The following is a 21,857-nucleotide window of genomic DNA, read 5'->3' on the forward strand; positions in this document are numbered from 1 at the left end:
AAGTTTGTCCAATGTACACAGCAGACGGACACTTTGGGCACATGATGTCATAAATTATATTTCTGGATGAACAGGAATATGTGTTCTTGATCTTGTAACTGGCATGGTTAGGTCCAATAATGGTCCAATATATGGTTGTGCCGATTTTCTTCCACATACTGATCTGAGGAAGTGGGTCTGGCCCACGAAAGCTCATCACCTAATAAACCATCTTGTTAGTCTTTAAAGTGCTACATTGTTCTGTCTTTTGTTTCAGCTAGACCAGACTAACACGGCTGCATTGCTATCACTATTCTACATGCTAGGAAATAAACATTGTATCTAGTATTGATTTTTGCTGTAAGACCGTGAAATATACACTTGCAAATGATGTGATAGACTTGTTACAGTACAGTTTATCAAAGATTTGCATTTGTTTTCCTAATGCACATAGGCAAGAAACAGGAGTATAAGCTATTATGCTGAAAATCTATGGCTGAAGACTTTGCAGGATTCACCACAGATGTGTTGAACTAGAGACACATTGATCCACCTTTGAAGCATCCTCGTAACACAAATGCAAAAAATGAAACAGATGTTTTGTAAATCAAAGCACATAAATCCCATTAGTGTTAAAGGGAGATGTGCGCTGGGGAAGGATATAGTTCTAAAAATGAAAAAGACATTTTCAGTAAACACTGTTTTGGTGATAAATTCCTTTCAGCCTAACTGCCTGAATGTGTTTTGTAGCTTTTTACCATCTGTAAAACATGTTTTCAGGGCAAGAGAGTCACTTGAATGTATATTTTTAGTGTGGTATATGAGGATCCAGCCAGGCAGCTCCCATGAATATTAATAGGCTTTTTAAACCAAATCCCTGCACATGCAATTTAACATTTACCCCCATTTATGGCTTTTCAGTTACTTTAATTTACACTCCATAGTTTATATTTATTGCCAAACCCTAGTATTCTTCAGCATTAAGGACCATGGTGAAATCTTACATTGTGCAGAAATAATAATGCTGTTAATACTACTGAATTGTTAATGGAGAAAACTGAATATCTTAAATAATCACTTTTTCAATACCAGAAAATCCTGAACTTTTCAACCTTAATAGCCATTGTGTTAAAGGAGAAATGAAGGGCACTACAGTACAGTCCTGTGGTTAAAATAGCAATCTTATAGTAGGAATAGGAGGTTCTGTTCTTTTTCTTTGTCACTGACTCACTGTATGACTTTAAGCAAGTCACTTAACCTGTCTTGCCTCAATTTACTTATTTATCTAATTGATAAGAGGATTTAGTGCTTAAGTAATGTTTATTAGATCTTTGGTGCTTCGAGGCCTTTGGCTGAAATGTGATATATATGGAGAGGAAATATTGGTTTTATGTAATATAACTTTAGTAAATACTAACATTAATGTTAATGAATATTTTTCTCATGTTTTTCTTCCCCATCTGGACTCACAGGCACAGCACTTGTTGTCCAATGGGATCATGTACATCTGCAGGATAATTACAACCTAGGCAGTTTCACTTTCCAAGCTACCCTTCTCAATGATGGGCGTATTATTTTTGGATATAAAGAAGTAAGTTGGGTCTGAAAGCTATCATTTGAATGTTTGTATCACTTTACAATCCCACAGTTTCTCTTTGTCAGGACCAATTCTGTATAATTTTATTTTGGTTCCTTGAAAGTTCAAATGTATCAATATTTTTATAGTTTTAACTTATATATGTTGTTACTCATAAGATCCCTGTTCTGCTTAAACTGGAATTCCTTTGTAAAGTTGAAGGTCATATGATTACCTTGAAAAATATCAAATAGCTTCAATATCATAGATATTGAATTTCCCTGGACCCTTTTCTCGATGTTTTCAGTGTTGATTGTTTAGCAATGTCCTACTGGGGTTTGGGAGGTAGAATATATTTTGCTAAATTCATTTAGCTTTATTTGGCTCTTTGATAAATATTGTATACATAGTAGATGCCATTAAAAAGTGACAATTTACCAATAGCTACTACATCTTGCCTCATGAGACACTGTAATATTTTCCTGTACGTCAAACAAGAAATTATGGTAGTACTGTGTCTCACTATTTACCTCAGTGAGGAGCTTTTGTTTATATGGAGATTGGAACCAGATTGTTTATTCCCCGTGGTAGCAGAACAGTATTGGATGATGGCAAAGAGTCTTTTCTGCTTCATTTTGTCCAGTTTTGATCACTCGGGCTCTTGGAAGTGCTTCAGGAGCTTAGAGTTGTGATCTACGCTTTGAACTCACTGCTTTCCTTGCTGGTAAAATGAGTTGGGGAGATGTTTTCTAGTCAGATTCATTCAACATTGTTTGCCTATCTTGTTACGCATGTTTGCAGTGACCAAGATAATTTTTAATCTCATTTTGGCAAGGAAATTTCGGCTTTCTCTTTTGGATGTCGACCTGCCTATAGTTATTACTGTTGTATAAGGGAAGGATTTGGCTCAGTTGTTGCATGGAATTCACAAGATAAATTCCCTGCCCTGCCACAGACTTTCAGTGTAAGTAGAGGCAGGTCACATAATCTCTCTCTGGATCAGCTCCTCATCTATAACATGGAGATCATAATAGTTCCCTACACTTCAATTAAGTCTTAGATACCAATGGGACCATATAATTACCTCCTATAAATAAATACTCATTGTCACCTCCAGACTAGATTATTAAAATGAAAAATTAAGGGGGCTATTTCTTAAGATCACTTGTGTGGGAGTACCCATGTCGCTGTGTTCTCACAAGGGACAATGCTGTCTTTGTGATCCACTCTAACTTTGAGTTCCTTTCTGGATGTTGTAGAAGATGTTAGTTTTGATTTATAAAAATATAACTTCTTTGACGTTGGAACAGATTGTCCCTTTAGTACGATAACACACCAGCCTGATGTTCAGAGTATGCTGCAAGATGTACATTTTCCCACTGGCTGCCAAATATGAGGAAGAGTTAAAATCAATAGGAAGGTTAAAATCTTTATATGTTGGATGAGTAGGGAGGACCCTGTTCCAACTCTTAATTTTTAAGAGTAATATTTTCTAGAAAGTGGCTTGCATATGTACCTGAAATTTGAGAGTAGTACATTTTTTTAATTAAACCAGTAACTATATAATGGTCGCCACTATAGTCATTATTCTCCATTCTCCTGCATCTTGAATGTTATGTCACCATTGATACTTGAGCACAGTGTGTCTTAGGGTATGTCTACACTACAGCGCTAATTCGAACTAACTAAATAGTTAATTCGAACTAAGCTAATTCGAACTAACGCATCCAGACTAAAAAACTAGTTCGAATTAGCGTTTTGCTAATTCGGACTAGCATGTCTTGCTTAAGTGGACCCTGAACCGGGGTTAAGGATGGCCGGAAGCAGTGCTGGCAGGGCCTCAGAGGAGGACTTAGAGCGTGGAGCTGCTGTCTCAGGCTAGCCAAGGGCTGTACTTGAAGGGACCCGACCCTCACCCCGGACAGACAGTTCTCAAGGGTGCCCCACTTGCAAAGCAGTCCTGGCTTGGATTGCCCGGAGTACCCACACTGGGCACATCACAGCACTCGGCCATCAGACCGGCTGCACTTGCCGCAGGCTGCCATCTGGGCAGAGGGGACAATTGGGGGGGCTGCAGGAGAGGTTCCACCCCAAGAAGCCCGCAGAGCCAGCCCATTCCTCCCCATTGGGGGCACATACCCCATTCCTCCCTCACCTCCTTCCATTTACCCCTCCCTAGCCCCCTTTCCTGATGTACAAAATAAAGGACAATTGTGTTCAAAAATAGAATCTCTCTTTATTGAACAAAACTGGGGGAGACTGGGAAAAGGAGGTGGGAGAGGGGAAGAGAGAGGGTGGGAGAGGGGAGGGCAACGAAAATGATCAGGGGTTTGGAACAGGTCCCATATGAAGAAAGGCTAAAGAGACTGGGACTTTTCAGCTTAGAAAAGAGGAGACTGAGGGGGGATATGATAGAGGTCTATAAAAGCATGAGTGGGGTGGAGAGGGTGCATCAAGAAAAGTTCTTCATTAGTTCCCATAACAGAAGGACTAGAGGACACCAAAGGAAAGGAATGGGTAGCAGGCTTCAAACTAGTAACAGAAAGTTGTTGTTCACAAAGCAAAGAGTCAGCCTGTGGAACTCCTTGCTGCAGGAGGCTGTGAAGGCTAGAACTAGAACACAGTTTAAAGAGAAGTGAGATAAAGTCATGGAGGTTGGGTCCATGGAGTGGTATTAGCCAGGGGGTAGGAGTGGTGTCCCTGCCCAAAGTTTGTGGAAGGCTGGAGAGGGATGGCACGAGACAAATGGCTTGGTCACTGTCTTCGGTCCATCCCCTCCAGGGTCCCTAGGGTTTGCCGCTGTCGGCAGACAGGCTACTGGGCTAGATGGACCTTTGGTCTGACCCAATACGGCCATTCTAAGCTCAGGGCTCAGGGTCGGGGGGTCTCAGTGGACCACCTTGATTTTCATGCACACCTGCTCCTGGGTGGCCAGGCTGGCAGCTCTCCTGCCCTAGACGGCCGCTTTCCTGTGCCTAGTGCGGAGGTCGTGGACGAGGTCCATGATGTCTGCACTAGACCAGGCGGGTACCCGCCTCTTGCGGTCCCGGGCAAGCTCCCGGGAGCCGACAGCCTGGTCCCGGTAAGAGGGGGAGGGCTGGGGGGCATCGGGTGGCTGGCTCGAGCCATGCCAGGTGCAAGGTCTGCTAGCTGGGTGCTGGGAGGCTTGCACCTGGCACGGGCACCGTAGCCAGCCCGTGCCCCTTTAAGGGTTCCGGGGCCGGGAGGGGGGCAGACGAGTTTCCCTGGTGTTGGCCAGAGTGGCCACCAGGGAAAGCTGGGGAGGGCTAGCCTCCCACTAGTTGGAATTAAGGGGCTACACACCCCTTATTTCGAACTAGTAAGTTCGAACTAGGCTTAGTCCTGGTAGAATGAGGTTTACCTAGTTCGAACTAAGCGCTCCGCTAGTTCGAATTAAGTTCGAACTAGCGGAGTGCTAGTGTAGCGCCTATCAAAGTTAATTCGAACTAACGTCCGTTAGTTCGAGTTAACTTTGTAGTGTAGACATACCCTTAGAGACCATCATTTTGATTCAGTAGCATTTTACAGTCATTTCAGACTCAGTCTGTAAATAATAAAGCAAGGGACCAGGCACGCAGATACTACTACATTTGCTCCAAAGAGAAACTCCAGAACACACATCTAAACACACTTAAAACAGCCTTCACTAAAGAAGGAAAACTCCACCAGAAAAATATATTTCATCTTGGAAAAGGACATCCAAATATCCCAGGAGAGACCCTACTTCAAAACAGAAGAAAAACCCACTGACCTCAGACCCCTAGTTGTCATCTTTCACCCCACACTGGAACTCATGTGGGGGGATCCTCAAACAATTACAATCCATTTTTGATGGGAACCTGAAAGAAATCTTTGGTGACCTCTTTCATCTGAATGTTAGACCCCGCTCCTTCGCCCCAATCTTTCTCAGCTCATCATAAGAATCAAGCTCCACACAGACTAGGATCTATGAACTCGAAGTAGCACTGGACCCTTCCAGTACCCACTATTATGATGACCAGTACCCTCCCCAAAACATCTTTCAAGATTCATGGATGCTACGTATGTTTTTCACAATTTGGGATGTACCTCATCCAATGCTTTAAATATTCCAACAGCAACTATGTAGGTGAAACCAAACAATTACTGCCCTCTCCAATGAGCTCACATAGAAAAAACTGATTTAAAAAACACCGGTGGGCAGACACCCCAGAACTGATCTTTCATTACTTGTCCTCAAAGGAAATCTGTTTAACTCATTCAAAAGGTGTACACCAGAAGTCTATATACCAGAAGTCATGGACTTGAACAGGGACACTGGTTTTATGTCATTACCACAATTTACAACTCACCCTACTGCCTCCTACCCTTAGTTGCCCACTTCAAATTCTTTGTGCATAACAGTATAACTCCCAATTGCCTACTTCTTTTCTAGTGACTACATGCAACCTGCATTACCCCTTCCGCTTTACAGTCTGTTCCAAATTGCTTCCTTCCCCAGACCTGAAGCAGAGCTATGTGTATTGGAAAGTTTGTACATTCCTCCAGCAGAAGTTGGTCCAATAAAATATATTACCTCACCCAGCTTGTCTTTCACATACCTTGAAATAACATGGCTACAAGACAACTGCAAAGTACAAAAGTTACACATATGGCAAAAGTTAGCCAATAAGACTGTGAGACTTACCATATTAGCATTATGTCAGAAAGCCGTGGCCTGAAAGTCAACTTATCTAAAAGTAATCAAGCTTTGAAAACAGCAGTTAATCCAGCAGAAATTGTGAGCCCTACTGAAATTCCAAAATGTGTTTCAGGAAAGTCAGTAGGTAATCTGGATTTGAGAAGAGGAAATTATATACCTGAAAATTTGCAAACTCAAGTATTTAAATTCCTTATGAAGTATGAGTTTGGGTTTAATCTAGTTCTTTTTTTTTTCATCTGAACTTATTTGTCCTTTCTTAAATAAGTATTTTCTTTATTGCCTTTTTAGTGTATCTTTCTGATATTCCTTTTACATTATACTATAAAAATTGATTTACAAGAAGAACATAAATATACTTTGTATAAGCCAAAGGCTTCTGTTTATTATCCCTTTCTTTGAGAAAAGAAACTAGCAAGATTTTCAAGTAAACTGAATATTATTTTAACATTTTAGTTTTACTGTGCATACACATTTTCTCTTTAAATGCTGCTTTACAAACACTTAATTTTATTCAGCATGCAGAGCCTCACTGAAAGTGTATTATATTTGCTAACTAATGCAGTTTACATTAATGAATATTTTACTGAAAGCCTGTAATGCTGAGGACACACTGAAGTGCTAATTCAGTTTTGCCAGTAAAGGATATTAATAAACCATCTGGAGGGGCATATTTTTATGTATATTTTAATAGTGACTGCCCTCTCCTTCTATAGTAAATCTTAGAGAAGGTCGGGTTTCAAGAGCTTCACTGTTTATTAAGGAAAATAGCTTTTTAATCCAGTCTTCTGTTGGAAATATTTAAAGCTAATATGCCTTAAGCCAGATCTACACTACAGGTTGTTCCTCCCTAAACCAGGACTAACTGGTCCAGCAACATCAATGGTCCAGGGATGTTCCTGGACCAGAGAGCCTGGGGACAGGCATGCCAGCAGCGGGATTGGAAGCCTGGTGACAGTGGGGGGTAGGTGGCGCAACTGGGAGCCCTGTGTCAGGGGGGTCTTGAGGTACAGCTGGGAGCTTAGTGGCAGAGGGGAGCCCCACAGCAGGTAAATTAGAAGTAACCAATCAAGCAGCAGCAGAGATTCTGCCCCATCCCAAAAAAGAACATACCTGTGTGACATCTTAATGGTAGAAAGAACTGGGATGTCTGCTCTACCCCTATATGTGGTGCAGCTACTTACATCTAGGAGGTGAAGATGCTGGGGCTACCAAGCCAAAGAAGCTGGAGTGAGCAGAGCAGTAGTGCTGGTGTCTGCACTATTTTCACTCTTCCTCCCGAGGAGGAGCGTGTGCTGGTTGCTTCCTCTCCTGACTGTGAGATGGACATGCTGTGTGTGTGTGTACACACACACGCGCGCGTGTCCAGAAGGGGACAGTCTTGCAAACTCAGTCCAACTCAGGGAAAGAAGCTACCTGTTGGAGCCTGGCCTGGTGTCAGCTCTTATGTTCAGAGTTGTAAACATTTCAGAGTTATGGACAATCTCCATTCCGGAAGTGTCATTAAGTCTGGGGTTTTACTGTCATTAATGTGGTAGCTCTGAGTCAACCTAACATAGGTTGATTAATTGAGCAGTGTAGACAAGCCCTTAGTGTAACATTTCTTGGTTTTGTCTTGAGGTATAATTAATGTATGACCAATGCAAATTAAGCAGAGGTGTCAATGTCTCTCTGAATATTTGAGGACGTTTTTCTAAATTTTATTGATGTTAAGGTTGTATATTCATTTGCATAGTAGTGGCCCTTCATTCATGTTGCTATCCAGACGCCATTTATAAAAACTGAAACACTTGCTAAAATTGCAGAATACATGAAGCCAGCAAATTGTTCTGAGAGAGGCATTCATTAGAGTCCCTTTCTCCTCTGATAGGGGACAGTGGTTAATAAAGATGTATAATACTGACATTTAGATTAAGTGGATGCTTTTGCTGTTTATGCTGGAAAATATTTTGTTTTAAATAACAACATTTAAAAACTCACTGTTTCTTCATGAAAAAACAGAAAAACATTCACTTTGAAGTCAGTTTACACATCATGGGTTGATTGGTTTTGCATTTCTATTATTATTATTGTTATTATGTATATTTTCATGGAAAATCTGTTTCTCTTTCTCATTTCTCATTTTAAAATGTGTTATCCTTCTTTTGTGGTATAACATTAACATTGGCTGATGTGAAAATGATTAAGATGTCACATAAAGTGTATTGTGATTTCAGGTGAATACGATTTAGACAAGACCATAAGGAACTAAGCTGATTTTCTTGTAAATATTTCTGGTGATATAATGAAAGAAGAAATATTTAGAGTAAGAGAAATAAGCAAAAATGACTCTAAATAGAATATATTCCTAAGTTTTAAATGAGATATCAGCTTCTTTTTAAAACAGTATTAGTGGTGGGAGTGATGCATATACTCCTGAAATATAATAAAATAAGCAATTAATAATTTCAGTAATAATTGAGAACAATATCACAACTGGAAAAAAATGTACCCTCTACTGATGTTTTATACAGTTCATTGGGCATAATAATTTGTTAATATCTGTGTAGAAAAGATGAAAAGCACTATATAAAATACAATATGTTGTGTACAATATGGCTGGATCTTGCATTTGACACAAGATTGGATTTGGGGACTGTAGTAGTTATACAGAGCTTTGTGTAAGTTTCAAGGGGGCCTCAGAGAAAGATTTCAGAACAGTCAAATGGAAAATACTGCCCACTTTATAACTCTCGATGGAGAGTTTTCTATTGGCTGTGGTAGAGGCTAGAATAGGATTTTATTGTTGTCTCTTTTTAAAAGAAATTGTCTTCCACGTATAGTCCCACAGCACCCCTGCCACCCTTCAGCAACCACTCTCACAGCTCTAAGCCATTAGCCGACATAGTTTTCAGCCAGTATTTTATAACTTACTCTCCCAAGGGAGAAAGCAGGACACTTCAAGGTGGTTATTCCACCTGTACAGTTCTCAGTGGTCTTGTTCACCATTTATTGGTAATCTAATGGGTTTGTCTGCTGGATTTTACCATTATTATCTGGGGGTATGTCTACACTACCCCGCTAGTTCGAACTAGCAGGGTAATGTAGGCATACCGCACTTGCAAATGAAGCCCGGGATTTGAATTTCCCGGGCTTCATTTCCATAAGCGGGGAGCCGCCATTTTTAAAACCCCGCTGGTTCGAATCCCGTGCAGCGCGGCTACACGGGGCACGAAGTAGGTAGTTCGAACTAGGCTTCCTAGTTCAAACTACCGTTACTCCTCGTGAAATGAGGAGTAACGGTAGTTCGAACTAGGAAGCCTAGTTCGAACTACCTACTTCGTGCCCCGTGTAGCCGCGCTGCACGGGGTTCGAACCAGCGGGGTTTTAAAAATGGCGGCTCCCCGCTTATGCAAATGAAGCCCGGGAAATTCAAATCCCGGGCTTCATTTGCAAGTGCGGTATGCCTACATTACCCCGCTAGTTCGAACTAGGAGGGTAGTGCAGACATACCCTGGTATTTTTCTCAGAAGATGTTTAATCTCTATAAGATGTTACTGATTGGAATATGTAACAAAAAGACTGAAATAACCTACCCTGTAACATAGTCTGACTCTCCCTCATAGGAAAATATATCGTGTAAATATGTAGATTTAATTAAAAGGATGCTTTCCTTTGGCTAATTACGTGATATGAATGACCAGTCTACTTCAACTGGATCATTGTTTTGTAACATTAATCATTTGTAGGATTGCTAGAGCAGTGATTGCAACGCCGGATTCCCAGGCTGGGAGGCAGGGCCACGAACGGTGCTGGGAGCCTGTGATTGCACAGAAGCCTTGCGGGGCTGGGGGGAGTGACTGGGTCTCCTAGCCACTCCTCCCGCCCCGGCTAGGCTTCTGAAGCACCCAGAGCGGCGATCGCGGCCCCCGCCTCCCAGCTGGGACTCCCTGGCCATCAGCAGGGTGGCCAGAAAAATCAGAGAATACCGGACATTGCACGTGTCCAGTATTTTTTTTTTTTTACTGGACAGAGACCGCAAATATCGGACTGTCCGGTAGAATACTGGACACCTGGCAACCCTAATCATTTGACACACAGGCTTAATTTCACTTTGAAGAGTTGGTACAATGATTTCTTGTATTTAAGTTAATTCCTTGTAAGAGTACTCTTCCCAACACTAAAAACTCATGCAAAGCCCGTAGTTGTCTTTTTAAAGCCAATCAATTTATTAGACTCTGTTATAGGGAAGGGCTTCTTGCCAGCTTCCAAACTTGCTGTCCTGCTCAGCCTCCTTCAAACTGGTGTATTTTTCAAACACAACCAATCCAAACACAGGGGGCTCGTCTACACTGGCCCCTTTTCCGGAAGGGGCATGTAAATTTCACCAGTCGTCGTAGGGAAATCCGCGGGGGATTTAAATATCCCCCGCGGCATTTAAATAAAAATGTCCGCCGCTTTTTTCCAGCTTTTAAAAAAGCCGGAAAAGAGCGTCTACACTGGCCCCGATCCTCCGGAAAAAGTGCCCTTTTCCGGAGGGTCTTATTCCTAATTACGTGGAATAAGTAGGAATAAGACCCTCCGGAAAAGGGCACTTTTTCCGGAGGATCGGGGCCAGTGTAGACGCTCTTTTCCGGCTTTTTTAAAAGCCGGAAAAAAGCGGCGGACATTTTTATTTAAATGCCGCGGGGGATATTTAAATCCCTCGCGGATTTCCCTACGACGACTGGTGAAATTTACATGCCCCTTCCGGAAAAGGGGCCAGTGTAGACGTAGCCAGGCAGTTTCTCAGTTCATCCTTCTCAGCCAGCTCCCTTGTCCTTCTGGAACACCTGCCCAGTGCCAGCAATAAGCAAAAGCAGACTAAGGCCCCAACCAGTTCAAGGGGCTTCTTATTTAGTTTTTGTGATGAGAACTTGCCTGTTTCAATGTTGGGGAGAAGATACTCCTGACTAGGCCCCCAATGGGTAGTAATAGCTGTGACCAGCTGCTTACTTTAGGACCCCACTGTTTGAGCCAGTTCCTCTCCTCTGCGGCTGCTCTCCAGTCACAGCTTGCCCCGATCACTCTTTTTCCCATTCCAACCCTCACAAACCATTTCCCATAATGCTCCGGGACTCCCACTTCCCAGGCTTGTCTCCAGATTTTTCCTGCCCGACCCAAGCATTCCTCACATTCGTTTCACATAATCCAAACATTGCAGAAAAAAATCCCAATACAAATAAATTCATTCACAGTACAGAATGGTCTCCCAAGTCCCACGGAAACAAACCCCTAATGCAGTAGGGCTGTGGTCATATACTCGGTCTCACCGGATGCAATCAATATATACTTTCATCTTCTTCTCCAAACCCAACAAGTATGTTTTTCCTGTAACTGCTCTAGCTCTCCTTTCAGCTGGCTCATCTCATATGGCAACTCATTCCTTCCTTGGCGTGCTCATTACATGTCCTGGATCTGTATTTGAAAACCCACTCACTCAGTCTGAGGCTTTGTCTACACTTTTGAGTCTAAAGCATAGCCATGGCAGTGCTTTAAAGTAACAGTGCGATCACAGCACCTGCTCTTGTAGGTAAATCACCTCCACGAGGGGACTAGCTTCCAGCAATGTGAGCCTATTTACACTGGTGCTTTACAGAGCTGTAACTTGCTGTGCCTGGAGAGAGGGTGTTTTTCCACACCCCAAATGAAAAAATTACAGCGCAGTAAAGTGGCACTGTAGACAAGCCCTGAAACTTCAACTCTTGCTTTTCTTTTAACTTCGCTTCTCCTTTCTGAGTCAGCTGCCAGGCTGCTTCTGCTTCACTACATCTGTCAGCTGAGGAGATTAAGCCCTTCATAGCTTTGCACTACCCTAGTAGCACATGATTCCTGTTATGGCTGCCAAATGATTAAAATATTAACTATCATTAATTGTGAGATTTTAAAAAATAATTGTGACTAATCACAGTTTTAATTGCACTGTTAAATAATAATAAAATACCATTTATTTAAATATTTTTGAATATTTTTTACGTTTTCAAATATTTTGAATTCAGTTATAACAGAGAATGCAAAGTGTATAGTTCTCACTTTATGTTATTATTTTGATTACAAATATGTGCCGTGTAAATATAGATAAATAAATAATATGTTTCAGTTAATACATGTACTGGCAACTTCTTTGTCATAAAAGCACAGCTTACAAATAATTATTATTATTTTACATAACTTTATCCAAAAATAAAATAATGTAAAATTTTAGAACCTAAAGTCCACTCAATCCCACTTCTTGTTCAGCCAGTTGCTAAGACAAGCAACTTTATTTACATTTATGGAATATAATGCTACCTGCTTCTTCTTTACAATGTCACCTGAAATCAAGAACTTAGAATGGCACTGTAGTAGCCAGGTTAGTAAGGTATTTTCATGCCAGGTATGCTAAACATTTGTATGCCTCTTCATGCTTCAGCCACCATTACAGAGGACATGCTTCTGTGTTGACAAATTCTGCTTGATAGTGATCCAAAGCAGTGTGCACTGACTCACATTCATTGATCTTCTTTGTTGTTGGCTTGGTTTCTGTATTTTCTGAGTGTTTATCTTCTGAACCTTCTGATTGTATGTTCCATATCACATCCCTCTCAGAATGTGGAAGACACTTCAGATTGTTAAACCTTGGGTCGAGTGCTTTAGCTGTCTTTATAAATCTTACATTGGTACCTTCTCTGTATTTTGTCAGATCTTCAGTGAAAGTGTACTTAAATTGCACATGTACTGGATTAGCTTATGAGACCACCATAACACAAAATACATGGCAGAAAGCAAGTAAAACCACATAGCATGGGACTTGCTCTTCCTTGCCTCCCCTGCCCCTGGCTCCAGTCCTAGTCCTGTCAGGACCTGGCTCTTCCCCATGCCCACCCCTAGAGGAATTTGCTCTTTCCTCCTTCTTGTCTCTGGGACCAGAGAAGTTCTGTGTCCCCAGTGATCAGTCTGCTCGCCCCCTTTTGTGCATATCTCTGATGTAGGGCATCCAAATATTCTGTGTTCAGTCTACATCCCTACGGTGGTAATACATTCTAATGTGTCTTACCTCTCCCATAACAAAAGTATACAACTTCTGAGAACCCTGGCGTCCTTGTTCCTTCTTCAACTGCTGTAATCTGTGGGGTCCCATGCAGGGACTCTCCCATGTCTTCAGTACTGTGCTGTGATAGACTTAATATAAAATCATTTTTGGAAAACATTTAATTAGATTTCAGATCCAGTTTATTGGTTCTGAACATTAGGATGTTGGTTTGTTGGCCTTTCCAAGGTGTTTTGATTACATGATCAACATCACATTTGAATAAGAACACAAAAGCCAACTTTTTCAGGGAATTTGGCAAACTCCATGGAGATGCTTTTGCTCCAAAGCTTTGAGACTTTTTGAGAAGCCTTTATTTGTATTTTCTATATTAAATGGCTCCAAGCTCCTATTTTAATATCCAATATCATCACAGCACATAACATGAGACATTCATAGTTTTTATTTTATGGGAAAACTTGATATCATTTACATCTCAGGGTACCAGTTTTGTGGGCACAGATAGTTACACTTACACATGACTTGAACTGCATCTGTAGTATTTTGGAAGCATGAAACTCTGGTTACTTAGATCATCTAGTGTGACCTCTCTGAATCTTGCAGAACTTATTTACTACATCTCCCCTCATACGTGTCTTATTTAACCTGGTCCTGAATAGCTAAATGGATGGTGCCTTTTAGGATCTCTTTCTCCAGTTTAAGAATTTTCCTTTTATATGCAACCTAAGCTTTTCCTCCTTTGCCCTACAGACTTCTAAAGATTGTGGTTAATTCCTTTCTTCCATTTACACTCTCATTTTGAAGGAGTTTTCTAAACTGTGACTCTGCTCCCCTTTGTCTCTTATATTTTGGAGTCTATGTAGGTTTGATTCTTATATTTTGGAGTCTGTGTAGGTTTGATTCTTCTTTCAGACTCTTTTCATAAGTCTTGATCTCCAATGCTCAAACTTCAATAAATTCTGATGTTTTTTCTGTATTTCTCCCAAAATATGGAGAAAAGAACTATGTAAAATACTAGAAGATTTACCTGACAATCCTTGGGTGCTTAACTGGGGCGAGGATGCGGGTTTCATCATGCTGGCTTGCCCAGGGAGAGAGGACTACCCCAGCCCTCTTTAACCACAGCAGCCTGTGGCCGGGTGAGAAGTACCTTTCCATGGCTGCTGCAGCTCCAGCAGGCACGGCTGGGACAGGGATGCATGTCCCCCGCTAGGACAGGTCCAAGTTCATCTGCGCCTCCTGTATTCCCCTGCCAGAGTGAGGAAAGGCACAAACTGTGCACTTTCCCCTCATTCCCTGACAAAGGGGACAGCCAGCAATGTTCCCGTACAAATGTGGGAGTTCAGCCCTTCCACCCCCCTTCTTTAAAGGGTGTCTGGAGTTGGGAGGCTCGGGGCTGGAACAGACCCAAATGGGGAGGAGTGGAACACCCCAGACAGCCCCTTTCACCAACCTGGTGATTCTGTCTCTTTTCTCTGTGTCTCTGTACACATCATGGGGAGGTGGATGCACAAGAACTATATACAATATTTTAGGAACATTGGAGCCAAAAACTAAATGAAATGCCAGGATATAAAGATTCCTAAGGAGCATATGCATATGTCACCTGGATGAGTTTGCTATGCTGATCAATATTTAATGTTATATTTTAAGTTCTAATAATTAAGCCACCAAGTTAAAATGCACATGAAAGCTAAAACTTTCTAGTGCAGTATCGTTTCAATCTATTTGGCTTCACACCCAGACAGAATTGTAATAATTGTCATTGTCCAGTCTAGCTGAATAGAAAAGGAAGAAAAGAAGTGTTTTGTATTATGTTAGAAAAGAGAGGTGATTATGTGAATGTTGATGAATAGGCTGTTAATCAAAGTAGTATAAAATGAAAGTTAAAATCAACTGTTTCAGTCTGTATTAAAACTTCTTTTAGGCATGCTGTATCCTTCTTATAATATCTTTAAACTTCTGTGTTATACCTGTTAAACACACACTGTATGGTCATTCTTGTTGTATTGTTATTTTTAGACTAGAATTTCTTAATGTAAAAATTAATATTTAATGCACATCAATCTATTTTCACTTCCAGATTCCTGTCTCAGTGACACAGATAAGTTCAACCAATCACCCAGTGAAAGTGGGACTGTCGGATGCATTTGTGGTGGTGCATAGGATCCAGCAAATTCCCAGTATGTAATAAAAGTTCTGTATGATGTGAGTTAGTATAGAGGTGGGGAAACAACTTCCAGGTGATTTCATGGAGGCAGATTTAATTTAACAGCAAATTACTTAGCTAATTTCAGTTTCATAATTCAAATGCAATTTTATATGCTTTACAGATCTCACTGGCTTCCTAATTTCTTATTTTCCTTCAACTGGTGACTTAAATAAAATAAAATAAAATAAAATAAAATAATTAGCAGACAAAGTAAAATAAATCAGCCAACACAATTATGATATTCCACCTGAGTTGTTGGAATAAGTCTCTTTATTAATAAATGAAAAAAATAATCTGTGCATAGAATGTTTTTGTACACAGGTCAAAGCAGGGTCAGTCAGAGGGATGGCCCAATGGCCATTTGGCCTGGGATTCAAACTCAAAAAGGGCCTCGAATTTAGACATTGTTTAATTGAAAGCTTGGGTTTTCCTTAATAATTAGTGCATTTGCACAGAAAAATGGCTAGAAAAGCATTTGTTAAATTAAAAAAAAAATCAAATTAGGCCTTACCCTTTTTTGTTGCCTTATTTTATTTTAATATGTTGTCATTTTTTATTTTTATTATGGCTAGGGGCCTGAAACTTTGGAAGTGGCCAGGTCCTCTCTGGACCTCTGACAGGACCTGGCAGAAAGATAAAATCACCATTTTAAAATGGATTTTTTTTTTTCGGAAAACACATTCCAGTCTGTGAATGTCAGACCATATACTTTCTTTTCAGCAAAGGGAAGGGAAATAAGACACAGAAATTAAATGGTGTTTTGTGTTTCCATAATCTTTTCAATTACACTGAAATTTGCATTTTTATGTTATCTAAGGTTAGCAGTGTAATAAAAGCTTTAAAAAACTTGTCTTACTTAAAATTAAGACGAGTCATCATTGCTTGTTATTTTGTTATCACTTAATGTTCCTATACCTTGATCATGGCTCGACTTAAGTTGCCCTATTAAGGATTCCATTTTGTAGATGCGCTGTATTTATATACATACTTTGAGCCAAATTGTCCATTGTACAGGCAGTCCCCGGGTTGTGTACAAGATAGGGACTGTAAGTTTGTTCTTAAGTTGAATTTGTATGCAAGTTGGAACTGGTACATATTGTAGGGGAAACTCTAGCCAAACTTTTCTCCAGAGCTCAGTTTTATTCTCCCACACCTCACTTCCCTCAGTCCTTCATTCTCAAGCTGAGGTGTCTGCTGAGAAAAGCCGCTCCTCGTCTCCCTGGTCTGCTGGAGGGGGGGCGCTAGCTTCGCGTCTCCCTGGTCTGCTGGGGGGAAGCAGCTAGTGTGGGGTTGCCTCACCCCATTTGTAAGTAGGGATCCGATGTAAGTCGGATCCATGTAACCCGGGGACTGCCTGTACCTTAGGGAAGGATGTGCTGGGAGGCAGAGTAGAGAAGTTGCAATGATACTAACTGCCCAAGACTGTCCCAGTCCTTTGGGACTCTATCAGCAATTACTGAAGAGGGAACTAGTGCAATAGTATGGCATAGCCAAACATGATGTGAGCTGATCTCCTTCAGCCTATCCCCAAAGCAGCTTACAGTCCCAGCGACCATGGAAATTAAAGCTGCATTCACTTGTCTAAATGCCATTGTTTTCCCTGCTCCAGCAGGAGTCAGTCTGGCCTGACGCATATCATTTAATGGCAAATGGTAAAATTACCAAATAGAAAACACAACATCTTCTTTTGTGGACTCTTTCATTCCAAGATTTCAACCTTTTGCAAAATGCATAAGGATTTTTATCCTCGCTTTATATTGTAAGGTGCAGAAGTGGACAAGTACCACCCAAATTGAGTGGATAACAGTTCATTGCACATGGGGAATAAGCCCTATGGATTTGATCCAATGTCCTTTTAAGTCAGTGGCAATATTCTAATTTATTTTAATGGGCATTGGATTACAACCTAAGGAATTTGCTGAAGATCATACAAGTCTTTAGAAGTGCTGCAAATGGAAATTACATCTCTTGTATCTAATTTCCTGTACTAGAGAAGACTGAAAGGACTTTTCCTTATATTTACAAATTTAGACTATATGGCGTGCATGTGTTATGCTTCAGACATCACCCTAGTTAAAATTTTTATCTACATATAAGCACATCTCACACCTACCCAATTTCACTTTTCCCTAACGTTATGTTTGAATGTATAGTCATCCAATGAATTTGATGATTACAATATTTGTAATGCCTAATTTTGAAGATATATTAACTTTTCAACTAGATGGATGAAGTGATACTAATTTACCAGTGCATATTATAGGGTACGTCTAGACTACATGCCTCCGTCGCCAGAGGCATGTAGATTAGGCTACCAGACATAGGAAAATGAAGCGGCGATTTAAACAATCACCGCTTCATTTAAATTTACATGGCTGCCGCCCTGAGCCGACAAACAGCTAATCAGCTGTTTATCGGCTCAGCGCGATAGTCTGGATGCATGGGTATTGACATCAAAGGTATTTGCCGACCACCCAGGTATGCCTCCTGGGATGAGGTTTACCTGGATGGTCGACAAATACCTTTGATGTCGACACCCGCACGTCCAGACTATCGTGCTGAGCCGACAAACAGCTGATCAGCTGTTTGTCGGCTCAGCGCGGCAGCCATGTAAATTTAAATGAAGCGGCGATTATTTAAATCGCCGCTTCATTTTCCTATAGAATCATAGAATCATAGGACTGGAAGGGACCTCGAGAGGTCATCGAGTCCAGCCCCCCGCCCTCAAGGCAGGACCAAGCTCTGTCTACACCATCCCTGACAGATGTCTATCTAACCTGTTCTTAAATATCTCCAGAGAGGAAGATTCCACCACCTCCCTTGGCAATTTATTCCAATGTTTGACCACCCTGACAGTTAGGAATTTTTTCCTAATGTCCAATCTAAACCTCCCTTGCTGCACTTTAAGCTCATTACTCCTTGTCCTGTCCTCAGAAACCAAGAGGAACAAATTTTCTCCTTCCTCCTTGTGACACCCTTTTAGATATTTGAAAACCGCTATCATGTCCCCCCTTAATCTTCTTTTTTCCAAACTAAACAAGCCCAGTTCATGAAGTCTGGCTTCATAGGTCATGTTCTCTAGACCTTTAATCATTCTTGTCACTCTTCTCTGTACCCTTTCCAATTTCTCCACATCTTTCTTGAAATGTGGCACCCAGAACTGGACACAGTACTCCAGCTGAGGCCTAACTAATGCAGAGTAGAGCGGGAGAATGACTTCACGAGTTTTGCTTACAACACACCTGTTGATACAACCTAGAATCATATTTGCTTTTTTTGCAACAGCATCACACTGTTGACTCATATTCAACTTGTGGTCCACTGTGACCCCTAGATCCCTTTCCGCCATGCTCCTTCCTAGACAGTTGCTTCCCATCTTGTATGTATGAAACTGATTGTTCCTTCCTAAGTGGAGCACTTTGCATTTCTCTTTATTAAACTTCATCCTGTTTACCTCTGACCATTTCTCTAACTTGCTAAGGTCATTTTGAATTATGTCCCTATCCTCCAAAGAAGTTGCAACCCCACCCAGTTTGGTATCATCTGCAAACTTAATAAGCGTACTCTCTATCCCAATATCTACATCATTGATGAAGATATTGAACAGTACGGGTCCCAAAACAGACCCTTGAGGAACTCCACTTGTTATCCCTTTCCAGCAGGATTTAGCACCGTTAACAACAACTCTCCTACAGTTATCCAGCCAATTACTACGTCTGGTAGCCTAATCTACATACCTCTAGCGACAGAGGCATGTAGTCTAGACGTACCCATAGTGTCATTTAAAGCTTATTCTGTTCATTTTATCATCTCTGAAAATTGGTCAGCAGCTCTAAGCACTGGAGTTGTAGCAGCTGTTTTGATTGTTTCCTTTCTATCCCAGCTACACTATTCTTTAGGTTGTGCTACCTTCAGTTTTTCACTCCTAGGAGAATACCATTTGTGAAGGATAGAAATTCTAGGTAACTTTATCCCTTATTAGCTTGCAGTTCTCGTGGGAGGTAGTATTACTCAAGGGAATGGCCAATTTACAGTTGACTTTCCTGGAGTCAAATTGTACTTTCAACAGAACAAGTTTATATTAGTATGTGCCAGCAATATAATAGTATCCTGCCAGAAATGTTAAATAGTTTTGGCCTGTAGCGAGCCAGTGTCGGCTACTCTTTAAGTATGCATGTTCTTGCATTCTTATCTTCCTGAGGTGTTAAATCAACCATGGTTCCAATCAATTACTGCAAAAGTGAAATAAAATAATAGTTGTTTTAGTTTATTTGTTGGTTCTTTAGGACACAGAAAGAATATAAATTGCTGCTTACTTTGTTTCTGAAGAAGGCTCAGAGCTCCTATAGCTGTGTTATTAGTTCTTGTCTGATATTTTAGCTAGGACTTTGCATCAGCTACCTAGGCAGGATGGGAAACTGTAAGCTGGAATATGAATTTCACATAGGGACTCTTCTATAATCCTATTAGAAAAGAACTTATAGCTCATAATTTGTGTCAATTTGTATGTTAAATGTTGTTCAGCAACTTCCATGTTGTGCTCAGAAACTAGTTTCATTCATAATGCGAAGTTGGGGAAATGCCCTCACTTAGGGTATGTCTACACTGCACAGCATTTAACAACAAAACCTTGTCACTGAAAGTCAGTGTGTCTGAAGAAAATATTTCCACCTTGCTTCTGCTGACAAAGCAACATTCACACTTTCATTTACCAGGGCAAAACTTTGTCATTCCTGGAGAAGGTGGTTAAGCACCTGTGAAAGACAAAAATTTTGTTGTTCACGTGTTGTTCTCAGTCTTGTACTGCCGCCTTTTCTCTTGATGCTTGAAAAGCTGTTTAATTCTACTCACTTGGTGCCACTTCCATTTATGGCAATGGGAGAAGGGCATATTTCCTGTGAAATGAAAATTAAGTTCAGTGCTTTAGAAGTAAACCTCTGGGATAGATAGCTAGTAAACACTAAAGGCAGATCAGTCTCACTGGTGACTTGGAAAGCAGAATATTTGAAAAATCTATCCAGAGATAGATTTGGAATCTGTTTCAACACTGCAGACCTGCTTTGGTATACTATACAAGGTAGATGAATTAAGATTTAGATAACTAGGGAGCGAGTTTCCTTGCAATATCTACAATAAATTCTTGTCCCAGAATAATGAACCCTTTGGCTTTGCATTGAATGCATACTGGTGTAACTGGCCAGAATTTATACTATACTCAACATACAAGAATAAATGCATTAAAATTATAGTGAAGTAAATAACATTCTCTAAATTTAAATCAATGTACAGAAACAATGCACAGTGTTTCACATTGTAAAGAGGAGCCCTTTTCCTTTTACAGAACTTCAGAGATGTAGCATGTTTGCAGTATGTTTTCCCATTGCTCAACCAGTTGAATGTCTCTTTACTGAGCAGAGCTCTCTTTAAATACATAACTAATTATTTGACCTTTTGTGGATTTATAATCCTTGTTAGTCTTTGTCAAAAGGATTCACATTCTCAAGATTTGACATTTCTCTTATTTTTCTCTGCAGTGCAGGCTAAAGGGTATGAGAAATCTGAGGTGAACCTCACTTTACCAGGACTTTTATCAAACATATAATCAAAACTTTACCAGATGGTCTAGCATCTGTGGATGCAAACTCAAAATGCCAGAAGTGAAATTTCTTTGACTTCTTTCCAAAATTCTTCATTTGGTTCAGTTCATCTTTTGTTATACAAGAGAGTTTATTAATTGATGGTTTGGTAGACAGCAGCTAAGTTACATTCGATCTTTTCAACTTGTGTCACCAGTATTCAGTATAAAATGTAGCAATGGTATGTTGACTATTATTAGGCACAGACAGATAATAAGCTTTTGTATTTAAAACAAACAAAAAATAAAACAACACAATCGGCAATTCACTTAGGAATTTGCAGACATATTGGCACAGTGAGGAATTTTGTGAATCACTGTACTGCTTTCTCTGCACTGCATGTCTTATAGAACCACATCTGGTTTATTTGGGGCTTTTTTCATTGTTTTTCTTCTACTCACCCCCCAACAATTAAGACTAAAAGTATTTCAGAGTTTCAATGGGATAATAGTTAAAAATGATTGTAGCATGACTGAAGTACACAATTCAGTATTCCAGCAGGGATGGACAATAAAGCTATTGTTCTCTATTTACCTCAACAATTTAAAACTATTTAAAGGGCCCAATAAGTCTTGTTTTTCAGAAGTGAGGTGCTGAATATCTCTAGTTCCCATTGACTTTAACTGGAATCAAGGGATATCAGTGTAACCCACACATCATCTGGGTATGGTGTACTGTCCCATCTAATGGCATTGAGACCACTTAGA

General features: G+C 40.5%; 1 protein-coding gene across 2 annotated transcripts in view; it reads left to right on the forward strand.

Annotated features, from left to right (window-relative positions):
• PLXDC2 (plexin domain containing 2) overlaps nt 1-21,857 on the forward strand; it is a 409,726-nt gene that overhangs the window by 306,876 nt on the left and 80,993 nt on the right. For both annotated transcript variants that reach the window (XM_075922487.2, XM_075922486.2), the window contains exons 6-7: nt 1,452-1,570; nt 15,386-15,485. In XM_075922487.2, coding sequence (XP_075778602.1) covers nt 1,452-1,570; nt 15,386-15,485 — 219 coding nt within the window. The remainder of the gene's footprint in view (nt 1-1,451; nt 1,571-15,385; nt 15,486-21,857) is intronic.

The sequence above is a fragment of the Pelodiscus sinensis genome, chromosome 2 (genome assembly GCF_052426305.1).
Source record: "Pelodiscus sinensis isolate ZL-2025 chromosome 2, ASM5242630v1, whole genome shotgun sequence".
Classification (NCBI taxonomy): Eukaryota; Metazoa; Chordata; order Testudines; family Trionychidae; genus Pelodiscus; species Pelodiscus sinensis.